Source organism: Thermobia domestica, chromosome 6 (genome assembly GCF_964235325.1).
Source record: "Thermobia domestica chromosome 6, izTheDome1.hap1.1, whole genome shotgun sequence".
Classification (NCBI taxonomy): Eukaryota; Metazoa; Arthropoda; class Insecta; order Zygentoma; family Lepismatidae; genus Thermobia; species Thermobia domestica.
In genome coordinates this window covers 78,301,453-78,327,416 of record NC_137459.1, presented here as the reverse complement: position 1 = coordinate 78,327,416, position 25,964 = coordinate 78,301,453, and the positions used below count along the sequence as shown (strand labels likewise).

Genomic DNA, 25,964 nt, shown 5'->3' with positions numbered 1-25,964 from the left:
CTTTTTTCATGCTCAGGTTACTATAAGGTACCTTTATGCAGAGTTTCACGTCTTATCTCATTGGAAAGTACCAAATCAATGTGATGAGTAAATGAGTGAACCGATTTTTGCTTGGCTGGGGACAGTTTTCACCCATAAAAAAAATTCCCATAGCACATTCCTTAAATTTCGGACCTTTTTCATACTCAAGTCATTAAAAGGTACCCATATACAGTGTTTCACATCTTTATTCCGTTATAAAGTACTTAATCAATGTGGTGAGTAAGTGAATGAACCGATTTTTGCTTGGCTAAGGACAGGTTGTCACCCATGAAAAATTTCTCATAGCACATTCCTCACATTTCGGACTTTTTTTTTTTATTCAAGTCATTATAAGGTACCTTTATGCAGAGTTTCACGTCTATATTTTCTTGGGAAGTAGGTAATCAATGTGATGAGTGAGTGAATGAACAGATTTCTGCTTTGCTAAGGACAGTTTTTCGCCCACAAAAAAATTCCCATAACACATTCCTCACATTTCGGACTTTTTCCATACTCAAATCGTTATAAAGTACATTTATGCCAAGTTCCACGTCTCTCTCTCATTGGGAGGTACCTAATCAATTTGATGAGTGAGTCAGTGAATCAGTGAGCCTGGAAACTTCATATTTGAGAGGTCCAGTACTCGAATATGGTTGAAGATAGGAATATGAGATTTGGTATATGAGTACATCTTTGGGATATCTCCCTAAATTCTAAATCTCATGATTCTACCCTTAACATAATCGTTTTTACAAGGCCTCGAGATCGTCGATTTTACCCAAAACTCTTGTTCGTGTATAATATGTTTACGGCAGTGCAGGCCACTTTTCATTTTCTTCGCGGAACGTGACTGCCATGCACTGTCGTGCATGTTGATAAACCATTTCTTTCAGAAGAATTCAAAAAATATAGTTTGCTGATGGTGTGTGTTCCGTTGGGATGAAATTGTAAACGCCTATCTGATTTTATTTATATTTCAATAATGACTCTGTAGTATGCCATGATTTAATTTTTTAAGAAATGAGATTGAGACATTCCATTTACAGATTTATGTAGTTCTTGATTTTTTTTTAAACTTTCAAGCTTTCGACTCTTCCGTGGAGTCTTGGTCACGGGGGATAAAAACAGGAAGAAAAAGAACAGAAACATCAAGGAATAAAAATGGACCGGACTTACCAAGGGAAGTAGCAATGTTTTACGGAAACACGTTACTTAATAAAACTGGTTTAAACCTTAGGCTTTTGTTTCGGAATCAATTTCACGTAACTATAGATGGAATTATTGAAAGTGGAAAATTATAAAAATACAACGGAAATACAAACTAAACTTGAGAAGCCAGTAGATTTGTTTGATCTGAAATAATTAATCTTTCTTCCATTGTTCAGTTCGAAAAAAAAAATTTTTTTTTTCTTTCTTAATTGTTCGGTAGCAAAAATATCCGTTCTGTGTAAGAAATTCTTAATATGGGCATATCGGAAACGCCGACTTGACCAAATAAAGCCTAGTGTTTCCCAAAGCCTGTGTTGCTTTTTTGATCCTCTTTCGGTTTTAAAGTAAATCTAATTAATTTCAGGTTGTGAAATATATTGAAGTTTCGTTTCCGGCACCGAGGCTTAAGCAGCGTGAAGAATCTGAACCCACATATGCTTCACTCAGAGTTGAATGCGGGCGTCTGATACACTTACAGCTTAGATTTCAATTAGGTGTTTTGTTAAGGAGATTGAATGTGAAATTTTCTTGTAGTATTTAACTAAAGCCAGCATCAGAAGTTCACCAGCGTATTTTTCTCTATTCTTGTACAACACAAACTACTTTGCTTATTTTGGACGATATACTGCTGTATAAACGAGAGAGAGAAATTATTCGCCGAGCCTGTTCTGAAGCCCGTTGTCGGTACGGGAAACAACTTTTGTTGCTGACTTTACAATAATTGTATGAAATTCAGGACTGTGAAATTTAATGCACTATATTTCTTTGTCTAAAGTTAATGAGTATAGCTGATCCTAATTAATATCACGTTACAAGAAGTGCAGAAAATGCTATTCGTATATATAAGTTTTTGCATGGTTTGTTCTCGTTTGAACGCCGTGCATTCCAGGTTAATACTTGTAGTTGATTAGTTTCTGCTTTTGACTTCAACCTCTATTTATAGCGCTGTGGCTATATCAAATGCTATGTAAATTTAGATTCTGAGCTATAGAAATTTCCGTTAAGAAACAATCGGAAGTCTTTCACTCTGCCGGGAGACCCGGGTTCGATTCCCGGCCGGAGCTCATGTGGTTCGGATTCCACGTTAATCAGTAGGTCCACGTCTCATATAGCCTCGTTGCTGAAAGGGACGCTAAACTAAAATCAACTCAACTCAACTCTTTCACTCTGCCTTTATTTTATTAAGGCACTTTCTCCTACGTTCGTTACTTCATGACAGAAGCACAAACTTAAGATCCTTCCCTAATTTCCTTAATTCTTCACGTAAATGCCTGAATCATATCACAAACTAATAAAACATTTCCTGCTCTTTCTTATTTTATTGGGTACTATACAAGATGAATCCCCGTTAATCTGTTATGTAAAAATTCGAATAAATAATGTTCTTTAATAGGTATAGTTACCGCCAAGTTGACGCAAAATGCACTATTGTGATAGTATTATTCATGCCATTACTTTTATTTCCTAATAGATATATAAATACTAGTCGAATTCGAGTCCTGGATATTGACGATGGATTGATGTATACTGTTCCACTGAGAAAGACTTTCAAATTGAAAGGGAATTTAGTTGGAATTCCGAAACAGGCAGTGCAATGTCAATTAATAGGGGTAAGTAAGAACTATTATCGCTTCTCTAAATAATGATAAGAGTAGTTGAGTTTGATGGGTGGATTTCACAATCATCAATATGATGCAGTTGTAAATAGTAAAATTAGATTTAACCTTTATTCTTGTAATGTTTACAGTGTTATAGTATGTTCATTTTAAGCATTAACCTCTATGACAGACAAACCGATAACAGTGTCCCTCAGGTGATTACGTGTGGGCTAATGTACAGGGAACAGGTAGGCGACCAATCGGAATGCCCGTGTATGGTACACTGGGGGAGTATTCGTCTCTGATGCAAAGTTTTAAACCAAAGTTTCATGAGTGAAGTGGCCTTCGCATTTGCACGCCAAGACGTGTAAATACTATTATTTGTCTCAATTAAAAAGCAAGCCAGTGGTTTAATGCTAAAACCGGAAAAATTATAACGGCATTTTACGGATGACAGGTTTTATCTTTTATTTATTTATTTTTTCATGAACGGACGCCAATGAAAAATATGGGTATGAACAATAAAGGAGGATTTTTGTGGATAAAGGAACCATTTACAGAAGTAAGGGTGCATCGTAAAGATATCTCACATCAAACAATAAAAAAGCAACGTAAGAATTTTGTACACACATATGGTTAACATGGGGACAATCGTGCGTAAGAATCAAAAGTCGGAGAAGATTATAATCAACATAAACTATTTGATATATCTGTTTAGATACTACGGATACTTACAGTAGGTGATAGGCAGACAAAATAATATATCACTGGTACAAAATATACTTAACCCTTTTCCTGTGTTCGGCGCATTATTACGCCCACGGTCAATCTAGCACTTACAGTGTATTTTCTCGAGTGAAACCCTTCCCGCAGGGTGTAATTTTTTGAGAACTTCTTGGCATAGCTTACAACATCAGTTTTGTGTATATATTGCTTACTGTGCATTTAAGGACCACTTAGTATTGTATTTACTATTATTGTTAATACATCATCATCATTATCATCATCGTGACCATCAGTCATTATCATTATCCCTATCATCATTTCAATATTGCTTATTTCTTTCGTATTTATTACTGAATGGAGAACTCTGAGCAGCAACTTGGTTAGGTTAGATTTGGTTACAGAGTAATATACTTGGTCTTAATTCCAAATCATCTACTTATTATGGGAATGTATTGAACACATGACAATTGTCCCCTCCACAACATCAAACTTTCACAACAGACAGTTCTGTTTCCGGTACATAAAGAGATTTGAATTTGGGTACAAGGATGTCTGGTACAGGTTTTATTTTCCAAAGTTTTCGATTGGAATCGGTGCATAGTTTTCAATTATCAACAAAATTCACTCATTTATTGAGCAAAACAAGTCTTGTTCAGTAGCATAATATGTCCAAAATCTAGTGTCTTCAATATCATCTTTTCGCTGTAATGCATAAGGAATTCGGGTTTCCACACAAGTCCCTGAAGAATTAGAATTGCCAAGAACAACCACACTTCATCTGTGTACGTATCGCTCCACGCAAACTCGGCTTCTCTTCTTCAGGAAGCCTGTTTTTGCAACATCGTTTGACTTGCAAACCTATTAGTTTCAAGCTCAATCAACTGCACAAGACCATCTGAGAAGTATAACTTCAACAATTTATGAGCATTATCCCTATCACTCACATCCAGTTGCAAACAATTATTGTTAAAATACTTCTGGTAACATGCGCGTATGCAGTCTTGTTCACGAGGTATCAGCAACATCTTCCATTTCATTCCCATCGTCTCCATCAGAATCAGAGAAATCAGAAATATCATATAAAGAAACACTCGAATCATTGTGACTGGAATTAAGCAGGTGTTCAATGATGTCGTCTTTAACAGCACGCTTATGCTTACTTGCAATTGTATTCTGAAAATTATATACATCAAAACTCAGGGCTTCTCACTGCTTCAGAAACGAATAGCGGCAAAAACAGAATAAAAACAGATGCATTCACACTTAAAATACTAATTCACAGGAATTGTTTCTCCTTTTTCTTTTCTTTCTTGTTTTGGTAGAATTTCATGTGAGAAAAACCTTCATACACTTCATAAATACTGATAATGAGAAGATATTCAAGGAACACGTATTAATTCGCTCAGCACAGACAAATTCGCTACACTATGTACGAGAGCATATTATTATTACGCCCAACACAAAATAAGCTACAACGACCAGGAGCGTATTATTACGCCGAACACACTGAACAGAAGACCTCAGTCAGAAAATTATACAGGGAAGGGGTTAATGACAATATAAAGAAAAATGTAGCTTCTGTGCAAAATTGATGAGCAAAGTTAATGCATGTTTATCCATAAATAACGTCTGTTGCACAGTGACTTTGTAGGTCGGCTCACGCCTCCCAACATGCAGCGTTAAATCTCGAACCCAGCTCTTTTTCATCAAAAGATACACTCTCGAATACCTCAAAATTGCAGTTTTTATTCGCGCGTCTGAGGTGAGTTTTCATTGACTCCTGAGACTTACTTCTGGAGCTTGCTGAACGTGGATGGTCCCACAGCTTTAGAGATAATTGAGGGCAATGCACTATTGTATGAATTAAATAAAGAAAATTGAGAAAAAGCGCTCTAATACACAGGAAATGTCCCAATAGGTCCACTTCACTAACGACTGTTACCAGAGGATCTTGCAGCATTGTATTTCAAGAAACTGCGTATAAGTACCTATATAGTAAAATTGACTCTTACCTTAATTGCGTTATTTATTTATATTATTGTACACATACTTACGGTAAAAATCATTTTATTGTAATGCTATATTATGCATTTAAAATAAATAACATTTTTATTGTATATTTATATGTGAGTGTGTACGTTAATATGAAACCTACGTATAGCTTTGTGTAATTTTCTCGAAGGTAAACATGCGATTTTTGAGGTTGTATTTGATGTATTGGTTTTATTTTAAATTCATTATGTGTACGTTTCATAATGTGTCGTAAGTATGATGGATTGAAAGTGAAATAAAACACAGATAAAACACATAAATTTCGCAGTTAAAATGCTTAAAGGTTTTTTTTTTTTTTCTAAGTCTTCTTTCTTGTATTCGTCAAAATTGAACTTTTGCAGTTCTTCCACATATTAGTTACTGTAATTATTTTTTTGATCCCAGTCTTTCCGTTGGAGAAACTTAGGATTTGTTATGTATATACAATTACATACAGCGAGTTAAAAATGCATCACTGGACCCAGAATCGAACCAGGGTCTCCGGCTTACTGTGCTGATACTGTACCACTACGCTACTCAGTCTGCTTCCTGAACAGGTATACATTTCACCACTCTTGAAGTCGGTGCTCAACAATTTACTTTTTTACTATTTGTGTAAATTGAATTTACACTATAAAAAAAAATGTTGTGACATAAAATAGATTATTTACTCCATTATCATACATAATCTGCAGAGTGCATAATGCTGTATTAGATATATTTTAAATTAATTTAGTTACTATCTCACTTTGAATCTTAATATCGCTTAGTAAAATAAATAACACAGTGAAATTTTCATATACTTACCCTCATTTACAACATATTGACTCTTCTGGATCTCACCTATCTAACGTATCTGTCACATTATCATTAAAGATACAGCAAATCGAGAAATATTTTTTTTTCACCTTTTTATTATTTGACTCAATCTTTTTTGAAGCTCTTAACAGTATCGAGAAGAAAAAGTAATAATTTACGTTACTGAATTATGTAGTGTACTATGGTTTGTGTGTATACAGTGAATGGTCATCCAAAGAAATGTATTATAATTGGAGATATATATATATATATATATATATATATATATATATATATATATATATATATATATATATATATATATATATATATATATATATATATATATATAATATTATATTACATTATTTCAAAGCTTCTGTCAGTTCGGCAGTGATATCGTAACGGTTTTGTGCAACCATTCTCTTTATGAACCCCATAGTGAATCGTGGTGGCCAGGCAAATGGTGCGGGCAGATCCGGACTACCACGACCCATCAAACGCCTAGGAAAGACTTCCATAAGATATTCGCATACAGCGAGTGGATAATGGGCAGGTGCCCCGTCATGCTTAAACCAACGTGTCTCTTTGATTCCAAGAGAGGAACAAACCACTTCTGCAACATGTCCAGGTATTGTTGGTGATTCACAACACCGTCGAAAAAGAACGACCCAAACACGTGTCTGCTGTCCACGCCTGCCAATATCATCACATGTGGGGGATTCTGTTCCAACTCTTCATAAAAGTGTGGATTGTCCTTGGACCAAAAGATCATTGCGTGCGTCAGAACTCTTGTAAATTGCACACAGATCACTTTGACGCATTTTGGTATTGTGTAGAACATCTGAAGAAGTTCCGCACATGCCTCCATTCTTCGATCGATGTCTGTGTCTGATAATTCTTGCACAGGAGTAGGTCGATATGGGTGCAGGACAAAGTCTTGTTTCACGTGCTTTTACGTAGTCGACCAGGGTATACCCAGTTACATTAGCATTTATCAAGGGGTAACGGGACTTTGTGGTCACTGTCTATGTCAGTCAATCGGTTGGTCATGAATGTTAGTAATAGATAAATTAATTCTAATACAGTGAATGGTTATCCAAAGAAATGTGTTATAGTTGAATGTTAGTAGTATTATGGATTGCGTTCAGACTACCCCTTTGTTTCTTTACTCACCCATAGTGCCATATTTCTGAGAGACTTCCAGTTCCATTGTATTCTATTGTAATGTTCTTAACTTATTTTATTGTTATTATTACTTCACATTCTTCACACCATATTGTTTGCTTTTTTGTTCTATTTTTGATTGCCTTTGAATAGTTCTTTTCTTAGCTTATGATTTCTGCATGCTTGAAATTTGTTTAACGAAATGGATTTGGCAAAACTTACTTCGTTCTGTTACAGTCACTTAACAGTGTGCATTAAACTACATCACTATTCGATGTTCCAAATATTGTTCGATTTTCTCTGCTGCATTCTCGCTTTCATCATAACGATTTGAGAATGATCAAAATAGTTAACAACGTCTTTGTAAATTATTTTTATGTTATTCAAAAATCGAGAAGAGAATTATATAAAACGTTAATTATCTGGACTAGTTGGAACTGGAAAAATATACAGAAATTTAAAAATATACAGTCGAGTCCCGGTAATCCGAACAGGTCCGGGTAAATTTTATTTTATTATTTTTTTGTGGCGGAAATACGCTCTTTTCGGAAATTAATAATAAAAAGAATCAAAATGGGTGCACATTTTCGTAGAAAACAGAGAAAACGTTCGTTAAATTACAGTTTCAAATACACGAAGATATTAATACTCCTCATGGAAAGATTTGTGACTACTGTACTGTACGTACTGTGCGTGCCAAAATAAAGGCATCAAAGTTTTTCCAACATTTTTGACATTTTTTCAGTACAGTACATATACTGTAGTCAGAAAATGTGTTTTGAAATATTGTACGTTGTGTATTACAACACAATACACCCATTCACCCGCTTCAAACCGCGATTTTACTGTTGTTCCGGCTAATCCGAACAATCACGTAATCCAAACAGGATTCGGTCCCAGTTAGTTCGGATTAGCGGGACTCTACTGCATGTGCCCGGAAATTAATTTTGAATGTTTTTTAAACAAATTTTTACGGTTACTAGGCCTATTATTTATTTACTTTTTTATTTTTACATTTGCATTATACTACAACATAACAGTAAGCTAATCACAACAATAGCGATATTACAACATTACAATTACAATTACAAATACATGGCAATTACAAAAAAATGACAATAATGCCCTCATAATAGCAGATAGAGGTCAAGACTACGGAGCATGTTGTTTGTAACCCGCCACAACTCATCTGAGGCATGTTTCTCAAAATTACTAGTACGGGGCTGCAATGGCTTAGTGGTAGAGCGTTCACCTCTGGGGCATGGGGTCCCGTGTTCAAACCCTGCACCCGCCAAGTGAAATATGTGGTGTACAAACACCGTGTGCGGGGGTTTCCTCGGGGTTCTCCCCCCGGCGGGAGCTCATGTGGTTCGGATTCCACGTTAATCAGTAGGTCCACGTCTCATATAGCCTCGCTGCTGAACGGGACGCTAAACTAAAATCAACTCAACTCGGGGTTCTCCCGTTTCCTCTCACTTTCATCGTTCCACCATTTCATTTATTCCTCATGATCACCGTCTCCTTTAGCCTAACCGGCATAAACGTGGGTCGTAAAACAAAAATTTCAATTTCATTTCATTTCAAAATTACTAGTGTTGTAATACTAGTGTGAAGCTTTTGAAAATAAAACATTTTACTGTTGCATATACCATAAAGTTAGACAAACTAGAGATATTAGCATTAGAATTTAGAAACGACTTTCACTTTTATTCTGCTTCATGATATTTTAAAACTTATATATACAGTAGTTTTGAGAAATAGGCCCCTGATGTTATCCGTGCAATGGCGTTATAAATGTTTGCTTTCAATTCGTCCAATGTGTGCGTATTATTTATCTAGATCACTAGATCAGTGGTCGCCAAACTTATGAAGCTTCTGAGGTACCGTGCCGTTTCCAAATCCTACTCTGAGCTACCAACTTTTATTTAAACAAAAAAAAAAAATGTTTATTGCCTATCAAATAGAGGAATCAAAGTTAGCTAACCGGAGCATTAATGCGATCTACTGAAAATGTCCCCGCGAGCTACTAGTAGCTCGCGAACAACGGTTCGGTGACCACTGTTATAGACCTTACTCTTTAATGCTCCCTCCCCCTCACACACACATACACACACACACACACACACACACACACACACAAAGAAATCACACGTTGAAAGGTCCGGTGTTCTCGCAGCCCACATGTACTTTGACCCCTCCTTTCCCCGAACACTTCTCATACTGCACTCAAACTCTGGTTCGATGTGTTTGATGTTGGACAGTCTTGTTGGAAAAGGTGTAATTTTATTTTTCCTCACTTACCTGCTCTACAAATCGATAGAATAGTTGTTGCAGATAATGATCTGAGTTGATAGTGTCACTGAAGAAGAATGGACCATCTTGCGTGCCAGCACAGCACACCAAACACTTATTTTATGATCATGAAGGGGAATTTCAAATGTTGATTTGGGGCTGGTGTCATTCGAAATTCTGTTAGACCGCGTTGCCATTTTACATGAATCTTGTAGCTGTCATTTAAAAAAAAAAAAAAAAAAATCTTGAAACCCTACAATATTTCTCTATGTAAACGTAGTCTTGAAAGGGACTGCAACATTTTGTCATCTTGCAAGGAGTCAAACTATGTGCAACTTTCTGGGTTCTTGCTTGCTACTTGCTGTCGCCCTCCCACCCACAAGAAAAAAAAAGTTTCTCTGCTTCCGAAACAACGGATTCTTTTGGACAGGGAGGGGAAGCGCGCCAAAATACACGTTTTTAATGATGAGATTCACTATTTGCCCACTATAGTGCAGTGTTACATGGGTGGAGATATCTTTCTTGCTTTCAGAAAGTTGTAATGTGTAAATAGTAAATAGAAAGATGGGGTTGCAAGATTTTTAATGACAGCTACAAGATTCATGTAAAGTGGCAACGCGGTCTTATTCTAGCAACTAACATAGTCAGAAAAGTGAGTTGTGCTTCATATGACATGAAGTACAGCAAAGGATCCATTTTACCAGATTCAGTGATTTCATGTAGCCATCTACAGCACTTAACACGTTTCACGTAATCTGGAGGCTTAAGTTCATGGAATGTTATAATTTTGTATGGTTTAAATTTTATATCTAACTTCAGTATACGGCAACATGTTCTGTGAGATATTCCCATTTCTTGGGATAATCGCCTGCTTGACTTCTGAATCCTTTGCAACGTGCGTCTGCACACTTCCACAATATTGTCTTCAGTTCGCATTTTCTTCCGTGCAGCACGTTTCCTGTTACAAAGGAACTCGTTTCAAAGGATTTCGTAATTAGCTTCTGTATTGCATGTTTCTGACGTTCTCGTGTGTCGGGAAACTTTGCCCTGAAATATACTTCGACATTCTTAAATGATCTTAACGAACGTAAAGTATCTTTGCACTATGAAAATACCAATCACAAGATTTAAAGACCAGTTTGCAACTCGAAACTCAGCAACTTTACAATTACTTTCACATGAGGACCCAGCAACAAATCTTACTTGGGGACTACTTTTAGTTTCCGCACCCCGTATGTTGAAAATTATTTAACGTACACTTGTTATGAGTAATTTCTTTTCGTAATTAAATCAGTACGAAAGATATTTGGTTTCTAGTAAAATATTAAGCAGGTTTTAAATATGTAAATAACGTTCATAAACATCAATATTATGTAACGTTTCTCACAAAGAGTTCAGTTAGCATGATTTTGTGACTATTACTTCAGACAAGCCACCATTCTATGTTAATCTAATTAACGCATTTTAGTAGTTAAGTACAATCTTTAAACCGAGAAGTAAATGATATCTTAGTCTATATAAAACAAAAAATCGGATAATCTAGATTTCTCTGCACCTCACTGTTTTCCATAGATATGCCACTCGATTTCTTTTTTTTTTTTTCTTTTTTTTTCATCTAACCACAAAGTCTTTATTTTATTTACAGATTGATACGACAAGAATTCCTTGGTGCGATTATCAAAGACAACTCTTCCTTACCATAGTATACCACAGTTCTCTAACAGTTGATTTTATGTGTAAAGTGGAGGATCCTTTAATTGATGCTTTTGTTGTCGACATAATAGCGTTTTCAAAGCTTTATTCGTACCCAATAAAAGTACGAAAGTTGTTGACCAACGAAATTGTAAGAGATAAGCTGTTTAAATTAATGGATTTTAACCGAGACTGGAGAGATCCTGATGAGAGTCAATTTCTAATTGAAGGACTCCTGACCAACTCTTTCGAATCTGTAGCTGACTGTGTAGTGTACAATCCTGCTCCACGCAAACCATTAGCGGATAAAATGTCGCATTGGGTATGGAAATTTTTCATTACTCAAGAACACGAAAAGAAAGCTAATGAAACGCTTTTGAATGCGAAAGGAAAAAACATACCTACATGCAAGTCTACAGAATCTATAACCAAAGATCAGAGACCTGTCGTACCTGATAAAAGATCGATAGAGAGTACAAATCGAAAAAAATGTCAAACTCCTGTCGTAGATGGCGAAAACTCCATAGAAATTACAAATGAACAGAAAAACGAAACTTCTGTCGTCTCTGTAAATGAACCACAACCAGAACCAGACATGAAAATTCCTGTCATATATGATGAAAACTCTATAGTAACTGCAAGTGAAGAAAAGAACGAAACTCCGAGCGTCCCTATAGGTAAATTAGAAAATATTGAAAAACAAGGAGATATTAAAATTCCTATCGTAGATGGCGAAAACATGGTAGAAACTGCAAGTGAAGGAAAAGACGAAATTCCAGTCGTCCTTATAGATAGATTACAAGACACCGAGAAACAAGAAGATACTGAACTTCCTCTTGTAGATGTCGAAAACTTGACAGAAAGTGCAAATGAAGAAGACAATAGTCCTGCCGTCCTTGTAGATAAAGTACAAAATAATGAAAAACAAGACGACAATGAAATTCTTGTCGTAGATCTCAAAAACTTGAAAGAAATTGCAAGTGGAGAAAAGGACGAAACTCTTGTCATTTCTGAAGATAAATTGCAAGATACTGGAAAACAAGAAGACGTTGAAATTTCTGTCATGAATGTCAAAAACTTGACAGGAACTGCAAGTGAAGAAAAAGGCGAAACCCCTGTCGTCCTTGTAGATGAAGTACAAAATAGTGAAAGAGAAGGAGACATTGACATTCCTGTCGTAGATGGCGAAAACTTGGTAGAAACTGCAAGTGAAGGAAAAAACGAAATTCCGGTCGTCCTTGTAGATGGATTACAATACACTATTAAACAAAAAGACACTGAAATCTGTGCTATAGATGTCGAAGACTCGACAGAAAGTGCAAATGAAGAAAAAGGCGAAACTTCTGCCGTCCCTGTAAATAAATTACAAGATACTGAAAAACGTGAAGACGTTGAAATATCTGTCATAGATGTCGAAAACTTAACGGAAAGTGCAAGTACAGAAAAAGACGAAACTCCTGTGGTTCCTGCAGATAAATTACAAGATACTGGAAAACAAGACGACATAGAAATTTCTATCTTCTGTGTCAAAAACTTGACAGAAACTGCAAGTGAACCAAAAGGCGAAGCTCGTGTTGTCCTTGTAGATAAAATACAAAATACTGAAAGACAAGAAGACATTGAAATTCCTGTCGCAGATGGCGAAAACTTAACTAAAACTGCAAGTGAAGAACAAAATGTAACTCTTATCACTCCTATAGATAAATTACAAGATACTGATAAACAAGACGATATTGAAATTCCTTTCATAGATGTCGAAAACTTGACAGAAACTGGAAGTGAAATAAAAAACGAAACCTCTGTCGTCTCTGTAGATAAATTACAAGATACTGAAAATCAAGGAGACATGGAAATCCCTGTCGGAGATGGCAAAAGCCTGACAGAAACTGGAAAACAAGAAAATCCAGTGCCTGTCGTCTCTGTTAAGACGTCATCAGTAGTTGGAGATGTAGGAACTACGGCTTATAACTGCATGGAAGAGATCTCGAAAGAGATAAAATTAAATTTGGTTAATAAAATTCAGGAACTGTCTGAAATAGTTACGAAAGAAAAGGATCAAACTTATTTAGTCTCACAGAAGCCTGAGCATCTTAAAGATAATGAGCGTATTCAGAAGTGGCTGGAATCTCAACCTCAGGAAGTAGAAGTTCAGCCGGACGAAACTAGAAAAGTTAAAGGTAAGCTTCGATCTTTTTGTGTTTTAGTCTTTTAAAACAATTTTATATAGGGTCAAAGAAATCGGAAACGCACCAGAAAGAAAAAAAAGTTAGATATTTATTAATGCTTCTATAAATTTACTTCGACAAATAAACATCTGTTTTCTACGTGTTCATTTCAATGTATAAGTGTTCTCAACGGTAGGTTGTGCTAGTTTACTAGCTTTCTTAGAGTGTTTTAACACATTAAATTCTCAGTATGTTTGTTGTTACATAGGGAGTGATTGTAAATCAAAATAAACACATCCCCCCCCTAAAAGAAAAAGAAAGTTTAATTTAGGCCACGAAATGTCTGGTCGTCAGGCCACCATTGGTTACCAAATATTTTAGTTTGGCGATGGTCATTCGGCCTTTAGTCTGTTTGCGTTTGAAAAAATGATAACCAGATTTTCTGATCTGGTTACTGGGTTCAGACTTTAAATTTTGTGATCTAATTTAATTCTAAAAATGAGAAAGGAGTTACCAGAAAATGTTGTGGTGGTGTGTGTGTGTGTGTGTGTGTGTGTGTGTGTGTGAGAGAGAGAGAGAGAGAGAGAGAGAGAAATTCGAATAACTCAATATTCGAGTGTTTGATTTTTCGAATAATTGCTATTCGAACAATAATCGAATATCGAAAACTAATATTGTCATATTCAAATAATTTTGACAGCACTAGTAAAAATGTTTCCATACAACATAAAACATTCACTATAATCTCTCTCATTAAAGTAGGAATTAGATTTCTGGCCTTTCGTAATCTAAGGCCATTTAGCCCGTCACGTATACGAGGGATGTCCCTCGGCGATCACACTATCCGATGAAAGAGAAGGATACGGCCTGGGACCATTATAATAAGTACCATCTCGGCATTTGCCTGGTGTGAATGAGAGAAACCACCCAGGAGAAACCTCACTCAGGATGGCTGGACTGAAAAAACTGTTACACTTTTTCGACCGAGTGTCCACCAGGAATTTCTTTCACTAAATATTTCATCATATTCGGAGAAAATAGCAACAAAAGAACAAGAACATAGAAGTGTGTGTGAAACTTCCAATTGAGCACCACATTGTGGTCCTGGTTTATGTCATTGTGTTTCCAGGTTGAAGTAGAGAGAATTCAATGGAAACAAAAATAAAACATGTTGAACAAGGCAATATTATCACATGACCCAGCAACGGAAATTTATATTAAAAAGGAGATGACATGGTTGGCAAAATAAAGACAAAATATTCTAGTATTTATTTCCGAATAAGGTGGTTACTCTGCGATATAAATGTAGAAAAGTAACAATGTGTAGTTATTCACAATACACTGTTGTAGAAATGTGTCGATAGCTGCTCGAAATTTAGTAGCTTTGGTTTACATAAATTTTCGATAATGAAATTAATGTTTCGTGGTGTATACATTTGTCTGTATTTGCTAATTGAACATAAACTAGATTTTTTAAGACATATTTCAGCAGTCAAAATGTGGATAAGCAAAACGAATATGATCTATTACTATCTGATATTTTGTATTTGCAATTCTTGAGAAAAGTTGTAAAATCATTAATATGAGAAGCTGGTAAAAATGTGTTCCAAGTAGTCAGTAGTTACTCGACGATCCTTACAATGATGACAACTGTGCTGAAAACTATCTCGTACGTGGCTGTGGTTGAAGCGCCGGATCACATATCTTTGTCGTCGGAAAACAACATTTCGTAAACTCTTTGAACAAGTTGAATGCGGTTGACTATGAAAGAATACATTTTATGTAAGCTGCTGTAACTATTTGTGTGCTTTTGTAGTGCCTTTCGTATGAAGGTCAAGATTTGAAGCCTCATAGAATTCCTCCCTAAGACGGATGGTTTATGCTCTCTCTGCTGGTGACCTGGATTCAAATTCCACTTTCAACTGTAGGTCACTAGCTTAAAAAGCAGGGTGACCACGCGTCGGGAATTTCGGGAAAAGCGGGAATTATGCGTGAATTTTTAAGGTCTTGAAAAAACCTGGAAAAATGCGTGAATTTATCTATAGACACCTGAATTTTTAAAGAATAAACAAAGTTACAAGAATGTTACCATGTTACAAGAATGTTACCTTGTTACAAAAATATCCCTTTATTACGAGAATAGGTATTTTTTGAGTGTTGTGAGAACAGAAAATTCTAGTAGTTACTTGATTTATTGAATCTGTGCATATTCATTTGATAATAAATTTACCGTATGCATGGAACACTTAAAGCAATCTATTGTTTTTTTTTGTTTGTTTGTTTTTTTTAATGAAACATTAGTTTTTTTTATGTAACTATGAGCATATCATCATACTGTGAATGAACATAATATATCGGGTGTCAAAAAAAAAAAAAAAAAAAAAAAAATCAGCCGACAAACTTCGGGAGGTAAATCTTCCTATGAAAAGAAGCAGAAAAATCTTCGTAAGTACTGCCTTCAAGGTGGACCTATATAGAAATATTTTTTTCTTTCTCCTGTTCAGACCTTATAGTAATGTGAAACTTATGAAATAATTTTCTGTGAGTGTGTGTGAGACAGAATATTCTAGTAGTTACTTGATTTGTTGAATCTGCATATTCGTTTGATGTTTATACATACCTGTCCAGACCTTAGAGTAACGTGGAATTTAACTTCCATACAAACGTCCTTAAAAAATATTGTTATGATGCTGGATAACCTGTAAAAAATGCGTGAATTTTATCTTGCCGTTTGAGTGGCCACACTGTAAAGGCTCATTGTTTAAACGGGATTGGTGAAACTTCAACCTAGCAATTCAAGATCACAGTTTGGAGATGAATCTTTTATAGATTAGCCATGCATCCGGTGTGAAAATTCCTTCTCCTTGTTTTCATAGCTTGGATTTTTGAAAAGTAAGTTGAGTAACTGATATAAGTACTTCTGATACCCAACATTTTCCTAATCGTACGTCACTACTTGTTTTATTAAGACACGTCTTCTCCATCATTGACGTCGTTTTGAAAATTCAGTTTTTTCTTCAAATATTGCGCATACCTAGATCTATTTTAACTTGACAGATAGAATTAATCTTTCCGAATAACCTATTTCTGTGATGCGTATATCCTTATTGGTTGCTTTGGGATTCAGTGCCCCACTCAGTATTGAGGCTATATGAGACGTGGACGTACATATTAACGTAGTGTCTGAGACTACATGAACTCCCACCGGGAATCTAAGCCTGATCTCCAGCACCGAAGGCGCGTACATTAATCATATAACTACAGTATGTATGCATTCTGTTTTATATGTATTCTTATTAGCTAGACATAAACATTTGAATGGCTGTTAGTGTCGTAACTTGGTGTAATTCATTAAACATTTTATTATTTTCTTTTTAACCGCACGGACTTCGAAAGCTTATATGAATTACCGCAAAGTAGTGCAGTAGGTATTAACTCTTTGTTTCTATAAAGGTAACCAAGAAAGTTCTGTCCCTTTTTGTGGAGGTCTGTGTTTCATTGGCCTTCACACTGTGAGTTAAATGCGAGTGGAGATAAGGCGAACGTTAGATGTTGGTGTGGGTATATCCAACATACTACCTGGTTGTAGCAGTTCACTTACGCCGTGAACTTGCGTAAGGACAGAGTGAACATGGAACCTCCACAGAGCGTCATTAGGGCGTGTATGCTGTACGAATTCGAACTGAGGTCAAACGCCGCAGCAGCGGGACAAAAGATATGCCAGGCCTTTGGTAAGGGGGGCGTGACTACACGGACAGTGCAGCGGTGGTTTAACAAGTTTAAGGACTGTGACGAAACACTCGAAGACGCACCACGTGCCGGAACACCAACACATGTACAAAATGAAGATCTTCAGGCAGCAATTGGGGCGAACAATGGCCAGACATGTGAGGAACTGGGAGTACAATTCAGTGTGAGTGGACAAACTATTCGGTAGCACCTCCATCAACTTGGGAAGCACTACAAGTTGGGTCTGTGGGTCCTACATGATTTGACTCCGGGCCAGAAGGCAACGTGAGTAGAACCTGTGTTTCTTTGTTGTTTCGTTTGAGGAAGGAGCCATTTCTGGACAAGGTGTTGACGTGTGATGAGAAGTGAGATTGTACAAAGCTCTATAAATCCGTCATCAGTGGTTAGAATCCCATGAACCGGTTCCAAAATAGCCGAAACCAACATTGCACCAGAAAGTCCTCCTGTGTTTGGTGGGCTGCTCGCGGTATCGTCCATCAGGAACTGCTATCAGCTGGTCAGAACATCAATGCAACTGTGTACTGTCAGCAGTTGAGCCGCGTTCAAGAAAAACTCAAAACTAGTCTGGAGTCAGCACTTCTAAATCGCAAAGGGGTTCTCCTGTCACAAGACAACGTTACGCCCCACATGGCTAGGATGGCCCGGGACAGCATTCTACGCCTTGGATGGAAAACACCATTGCATCCGCCACACTCCCAGGACATTGCACCGTCCGATTGTCACCTGTTCTATTCCTTTTACAATCACCTTAGAGGACGCCAGTCCAAATCTCTAGTAGAGGTGCAAAAATGCACTTGATACTTTCTTCGCTTCACTGCCCACCAAGTTCTACCGCGATGGAATCCATGACGTTCCAGAACGTTGGCAGAAAGTCGTCGATGCTGATGGGAACCATTTCTGATCTTCCAGGTACGTCTTAGGTAACATATCGATGTTCGAAAGTGGTGGTTGAAAAAGCGACAGAACTTTCTAGGTTACCTTTATATGTGTCTTTCAAAGTTGTGGGATGACTATATTTCATTCTCTGGTATTGTGATTTCCTTAAACAATATGATTTATTTAAATGTCACATATAAGCTAATTTCATGACTAGCTCTTGTTTCCCAGGCCATACGAATGGTTTGTATGTATGTCTCTCGTCAGCAGCGATTCAATATGAGACGAAAATTACAGTTTAAAGTGGGATTAGTGCATTCAATACTTTCCTTCCGGTAATCAGACACGAGAGCTTGTGCACTAAAGCCACATGCGCTAGCCACTAGACCATTAATGAGGAGTACCAAGATACGAAAATGGAAGACCAAAAGTATACATTCACTTTTAGGAGCCATAAGCAAAGGAAATGCCATAAATGCTTGATTTTTTTTTTAAATCAATTTTTTAATGGGAAATTGCTTTTAACGAAAACATCGCTGGTTTAACTTTAAAAGCAAAGTCCAATTATGAATATTCTGCCTCAGTTAGAAAGTAACTTATGAAAAAATTCTGTTTAGGCTTTAATTTCGTTTCTTTCTTCTTGTCATCTTTTAATACTTTTTATATTCCTGGCCGAAGACTTTTATGTATGTATATGAGTTCACGTCCTGTGCCATCTCAGAATTTCATGAAAATCTAAGATTCTTACATTGACAAGCCAATTTTTCTGCAATCAGGTGTGAATGTTTTTTTGCTTTACATATTGCCAAGTTAGGTTTCAAAGTTCCCTTTTGTTATTAAATTTACTTTATGCTCTGTAAGTGTTATTGTGTCCTTCTCGTATGTTACTTTGTTTTTCTATAACAGTGAGATTTTCCGGGTTTTTGCAGAAATCCTAATTGGTGAGAGAAAGCCGTATAATATCCGATTTCTCAAGATGGATGTCCTTGACAGAAAGCCTAAAAAAGTTCTGATTTCATACGCAACTGATCCTAGTCATTTTTATATCTGGGTTGTGGACCCTTCTAAATCATCTCAGTTTGACAGGTAAGTACATTTTTTTTTACATGATACTTTTTTTTGTCCTGAATTCATTGTCAGTGTCCATCTGCCAATGTTGCCAGCGTTGGCTGGGAGTGGGATTTAACGCCTTGTCTATAGAATTCCTGTGGTTTTGAATTGAAGAAATCATTGAGCCATGTTTCAAAACTAGTTTCATCAGGAAATATTTCTCCCTGAACAGGGTCGGCCTTAGGTGGTGCGGGGCCCCAGGTTTACAACTAACTTGCACCAAGGTCAGTGGAACCAATATATATAAATATCGCTCTCTCTCCAGCAGGTCTAGTGGTTATACCTATTTCCCTTTATAATGTTTTTTCCATCTGCAAAGACTGCGCGGGAGAAACATAAAAACACAGGTTTTCAGGAGGTGACTTTTTATTTTACCAAACATAAATATGAATCACTTATACTAACAGTACCAAGGCGCGATTATTCAACTCACGTTTAGAATTGACTTACACCAAGTTAACCGGAGGTGGAGCATCGAGCATGACACACAGATCTCCAATTTTGACTTATCTCATTTTAGCCAATTTCAGATTTATAGGTCTACTGTTTCTCCTGCGCAGTCTAGAATTGTTCTGGTGGAAACGCTTACCCTGTTCATTGCTTATAGCAACTAATTTTTCAGAGAAATAACAAATGGAAATGCAGACAGTGAATGAATTTTAAAATATATATTTCACCCTTGTGCCTCGCAATTTTTCAAGAAGGTTCTGTACCAGTATTTCATTGTTTTCTTCTCTTACAAGTAAACTTATCGATATCGAAATCTAGTTTCTTGAACCAACTTAGCAGAGAAGTGTGGAATGTGAAGAAACGAGCGTAAACAAAATTTAAAATGCTTCCGTCCATAAAGGCCACAGTGACCAAAAACCTGATATTTCAGAATAAGCCATAACTGCGTTTCAAGTTTGAAAACTTAATTTGATTTGTAAAACGGGTAAAGAAATGGAAAACAAAAAAAGTTAGCCGATACCGGGAGAAATTAGACATCTATTTGTGAGTATGCTTATTATGGCCACCACCTTGAAGTCGGCCATCGTGTATCTCGCTCGACGTTTTTAAATAGGAACGGGATGCTGTACTATATCAAATGGGGCTAGAATTTTACGAGAAATACAATGGTGAAGTCTATGTTTCCATAAGTTTATATTTGTAAGACATAATTAAATACACGGTGATATTAATTCGTTGTGTGGTGAGTAGTCACAATACATAACTTGTGTCATTTTCCGTGTTGTTTGACGGAGCTCTCGCGAAGAAGCTCATTTAAGCAATCGTTTTCCTGACCATGGAATATCAGATAAATCAAATCGGTTTGCCTTTAAATGAGAAAACCATTTCCCTGTCGTACTGTCAGCAATGGGATTAGCTCCATATACGGTGCAAATTGTTGTCGCCGCTCCTGCTGCATTTGATTTAACTCCAAGAGCAGAACATGGCAAAAATATTCAAATTTTGTACACTTGACACTCTGTCTTGTTTCGACTGTAAAATATACAAAATGTGTGCAAACCTAAAATACACTGTGTTGTCACAATATAAAACAACAAACTGAGCAATAATAATGTAATATCGGATAAAGAACCCTTGGCAACACTTTGCTACCAACGCACACACAAGACGCTACGCACTTAAACGCTGATACAGTAAATTCTATTATATCCGTTATAAGCTCATAAATATGCTTTTCATTTCAACATTTGAATTATGCTATTCTGGCTATATACAAAAATGTTATTGTAGGAAAGAACATTTTGAAAGTGTATTCAAATGATATTGAATTTGAATTTTTTGCAGGGTTTCACTTAACTTCATAGCTAAAATGTTGTCCTTTCGTGTATATATTCGTAGATTTAAAGCTAGCTTCTTGTACCCTACCGTGACAAAAGCAGAAAGGGGTTTGTATCCCACTGTTAATAGTAAAACTCGATCATCATAACATTGATGATACTTAGGATAAAGAACATGAACCAAGTCACTCATTGCTAGTCATACAACAAAATAATTCTCTTGAGACTAAGAAAGTTACCAGAGTTGCTGAAATTTTTGTGTTGTCATAAAATTATTCTAAAATAATTTTAAATCCCTCTCTTCAATACCCGTTTTATGTATTTATGGTAGCTTAACTTGTGAAAAGTAACATTATAAGGAAAAATAAGGTAGGTGTAAGTTTATTCATCCGTCTGCTAATAGTTCCACTTTTTAAATTTAATTTATTGCATAGAAATGAGATGTAACATTATTTATTCATATTGTGTCTTTCAGGCTTCAGGAGAAAATGCACCTTACTTATACATCTGGTATGGCACCGCTCTTTAGTTCGAATGATATTCTGGAAGTAGGACATGCAGTTGCAGTTTACCATAGCGATGATCGCTATTGTAGAGGAGAAATTACTTTTCTGAGATCAGTGAGTATTCTAACATCACTCAGTATTTCTGTCGTCCAGTAATTTAGGGAGCTTTAATAATACAAATCCCCCCTTTTAGAAAATTTCGGTATTACGACCTGTTGAGATGAGATCAGCATTGTTTATAAAGACCTGATCAAAATATGATATATTGTTTTTATGGTTGTTAGTAAGGGTTGTATAGTCCAGAAAACAATGGCAATATTTTCAGTTTCCTTTTGGGAAGGTAGAAGTAAAATAAAGATAGAAGTCTTAACTTTACCTTGTCATCTTTAAACATTCCCAAACTGTTTCGTAATAATACTAAGAGAATCTTTACACCCATTCATTTTTTCCGCAAGAATTCTTTCTAGAATAACCGTTGTCCAGTAGAAAGTTATCAGATACATTCCGAACCACTTATAGTATTTGCAGGATGTGAAAAGGGGTGAAGCTTGGTGGATGTTCAGATTTTTTTTATCTTCCAACTCAGGATATCATGCTGTAAAAATATTTGTGTACTAGCTGAAATACTCGTTCTTCGCGCGGGGAGAACAGGTTTACGATGTAAAATCTGTTTCCGTCTTAAGATACGCATATCAATTATAAAACCATTAGATACTATATTTGTGTCATAGACTTTGATTTTTCTTCGTCCTCCCCCCCCGCCCGTTCTTCCTCCTCCCCCCCCCCGCCCGTAGGGTACATCCTTTAATAAATGTGACATGATAAAGAAAAAAACCTTAAGGTAGGTACTATGTTCCTAATTTCATTTCAAACGGATAAGTCATATTCTGTCATGCTGTCACAATCAATAGACAAAATCTATTTCAATATGGCAGAAAAAAAGTATAGAAATTCCCCCTATTCTCCTCTTAAAACCGGAGTTTTGGAAAATCCTAGGTCATGTGTCAGTTTATGAGGAGTTTATATCCCGAGTTTATATATGTGTAACTTACGGATTCATGTGGGGAGGGGAATACTCTGTGGTAGAGCGCTCACCTCTGGTGCGTAAGGTCCTGTGGTCGATCCTACTTCGCGCCTAGTTGGGTTTGTGGTGACAAACACCGTGTGTGTGTAGGTTTTCCCGTTTCCTCCAATTTTCTTCATTGCACTTTATCATTCATATTCATCATCACGTCTCTTTTAGCCTACACATCATAACCGTGAGACGTAAACCTGAAAGATTCAGGGAATCATATGATACTTTGTTCTAGGTAAAGCACTTGAATCCCCTTTATCTTCCTTATTTATTTTAAAAAATAAGTCTTTCTTGTTTATTATTTTCGTAACAAAAGTAGGTATCTATTCAAATCTTAGGTTTCTAGATATTAGCATGGCCTAGGCGTCTACGAGGAGTCATTTTTACTCTTTCATATAATAGTATAGACTTCCCATTAAGTACAATAGTGCATTAAGTATTTTTTGAATGAATAGTGGAAAATGTTAATATTATAGATTTTCTTCCTCTTTTTCACTTTAGAAGTGGAATTTTCGCAAATGTTGAAATATGTATTCCTTTACTTTTATTTAGGAGTTTATATACCGAATTTCACATCTCCAACGTAAGCAAACCCTCATATTTGGTACTTTGTGAATAAATAAAGGGAAATTTCAATATTAAAGAAATAGTCTTCGTTTTCCCCCTTAGAAGCAGATTTATAAGTCACCTTCTCCCACTCACCCTAGGTGTACTTGGGTGTCTTACACAGTATTCTTTTCTAGGTTGTAGATAATATATTTACCAAGTTTTGTTGAAATTGCTCCAGGTTTTTCAGAGCTATACTAGAGCATACACACATGCATATGATATATAATAAAATAAGAAATTCCCTATTCTTCCACTACTTTTGCCAGTGTTGTTCAAGTTGGTGTTTATTGTTCTATACTTACCAACAGTAATATTCCCCTGACCATGGGTAGACACTTCCTAGGAAAACTCCAGATGTTACACGGAACGATTATGGAACACATTCGTTTAATTTGAGAAACTCCGAACAGAAAGCATTTCTTCCTTCGGCTAAGTAACATGAACGGACAGAAATTCCTTTAAATTATGTAGACATTTCTGGAACGAAATCTACTGGTAGAGTTTTCTGATCCTTTGCGGATTACTGGTGATAAGTACTAGTGAAAGAGGAAGTGCAAGAAAAGATAATAGGATGGCATGTCAGTAAACTACGATATGACGAAATTTAGAGTAATAATGTACATCTTAGATGCAAGTCGGGCTCAGATCTTCGGTATACTGTGCCAGTGCACTACTATTACGCCACCTAGTCTTTACCGGAATCAGACACACAATATTCATATTAATGCTGCTGGTTAGCTAGCTCGAACTATGTGGACTGTACTTCAACTTACATGTGTTATGCTTAGGCACCAAAATTTACTTGCCAATACCTTGGGAAGTAATTCAAAGCAAGAATAATATGAATGAGGGCAGTTCTTTTTTAGTTCAAGGGTAAATTTAACACAGCAAGTAGGCTTACGTATCTTTTGTCAAAATAAACAAGGGTTTTCCATTAAGAAACAATTATCGATGGAAATTTTGTTGACGGAAATTCTGAAAGATGTAGATATTATTTGTATAAACGAACATTGGTGCTCACAAAACAATATAGCAACTATAAATTTACCAAATTTCAAGCTAGCAAATAGTTTCTGTCGAGAAAAGAAAACAAGGGGTGGTTCAAGCATTTTTGTAAAACATAGCTTAAAATTTAAAGAATGCACTAAGTTTAAACATATAAACGATGAAAAAAATTTGAATGTTGTATTTTGGAGCTCCCAGTGGAAAAAATTGTAATAATCTGTATATATAGGACACCGGATAGTGAAGTTGAATTTTTTGTACGTAACTTAGAAGTAATACTCTCACATTATAGTTGTACTAAATACAGTCCAGTAGTAGCAGGAGATCTAAATATGGATTTTTTTGAAAGATATTGATGTAAAGATAAAAACATTATTGGGTACGTTTAATTTAAAACATTTAATAAATAAACTTACAAGGGTAACTCTAACCAGTATATCAGCACTAGATCAGATAATTCTAAACTCTGACCACTTGAGCTCAAGGACACAAGTGATTAGTACTGGATTTTCTGATCGTGAAGCTCAGATTGCTGAAATATGTGATAAACGCTTCTCTGTAACTCAAAAGTGTAAGAACTTTCAAAGTTACAAGGGTATTCAGTAATCAGAATATCAATTATTTCAATTATTTACTTAGTCACGAAACATGGGAAGGTATACTTTCATTAAACAACGCAAATGATATATATAATGAATTCATAAAAATTTTTGCTTACTATTTTGATATAGCTTTTCCTAAAATGAAACTCGTGTTAAAATCCCAGAAGAAGGGACAATGGGTTACTCGTGAAGTACTAAAAGCAAGTGCTACAAACATAAATTTACATAAACTTAGTAAGGTTTTTAGAACAGGTTGTGCAAAGTCCTACTATAAACAATATAAAAAAGGTACAAGGAACTAATTAGAACGACTAAAAAGAACTACTACCAACTTAAACTTGCTCATGCATCGAATAAAACTAAAACCATGTGGAACATTATAATTGAAAAACTAAATGGTGACAAAGAGACACCATATGTAGATACAATAATATATGAAGGGAACAGTGTAACAAACCCAAGGGAAAAAGCAGAAATATTTAATATTTTTTTAAAATAAATGTTGTCGCAAAATTATGGATGGTGATAAAGTAAATAAATGTAAAAAAGTAGTTACTGTAAATAATTTTAAACAAAGTTCAAATAAATGTGAAAAAAAAAAAAAACAATCTTTCTACAGCCAGTGTCAGAAGATGAGATAGCAATTATAATAAAATCTCTCAGAAACAAAAATACAGCTGGAATTGATGAAATCTCAGATAATTTATTGAAAAGATGTTTGCATCAGGTGAGAAAGCCACTTTGTCATTTAGCAAATATATCACTTACAAATGGCGAGTGTCTAGAAAAGTTAAAAATTACAGAAGTTAGGCCCTTGTTTGAAAAAGGTGGAAAACAAAACATAAATAACTACAGATCAATATCTCTCCTACCTGTCGTTGGAAAAGTTTTGGAAAAATTATGTATAACAGGGTAATTATTTTTTTATTGAAAGAAAATGTTATC

General features: G+C 35.8%; 1 protein-coding gene across 2 annotated transcripts in view; it reads left to right on the top strand.

Annotated features, from left to right (window-relative positions):
• The window catches only part of LOC145688069 (uncharacterized), a 118,046-nt gene that overhangs the window by 27,435 nt on the left and 64,647 nt on the right, over positions 1-25,964 (top strand). For both annotated transcript variants that reach the window (XM_081761783.1, XM_081761782.1), the window contains exons 4-7: positions 2,702-2,840; positions 11,488-13,711; positions 19,255-19,411; positions 21,698-21,842. In XM_081761783.1, the coding sequence (XP_081617909.1) occupies positions 2,702-2,840; positions 11,488-13,711; positions 19,255-19,411; positions 21,698-21,842 (2,665 nt within the window). The remainder of the gene's footprint in view (positions 1-2,701; positions 2,841-11,487; positions 13,712-19,254; positions 19,412-21,697; positions 21,843-25,964) is intronic.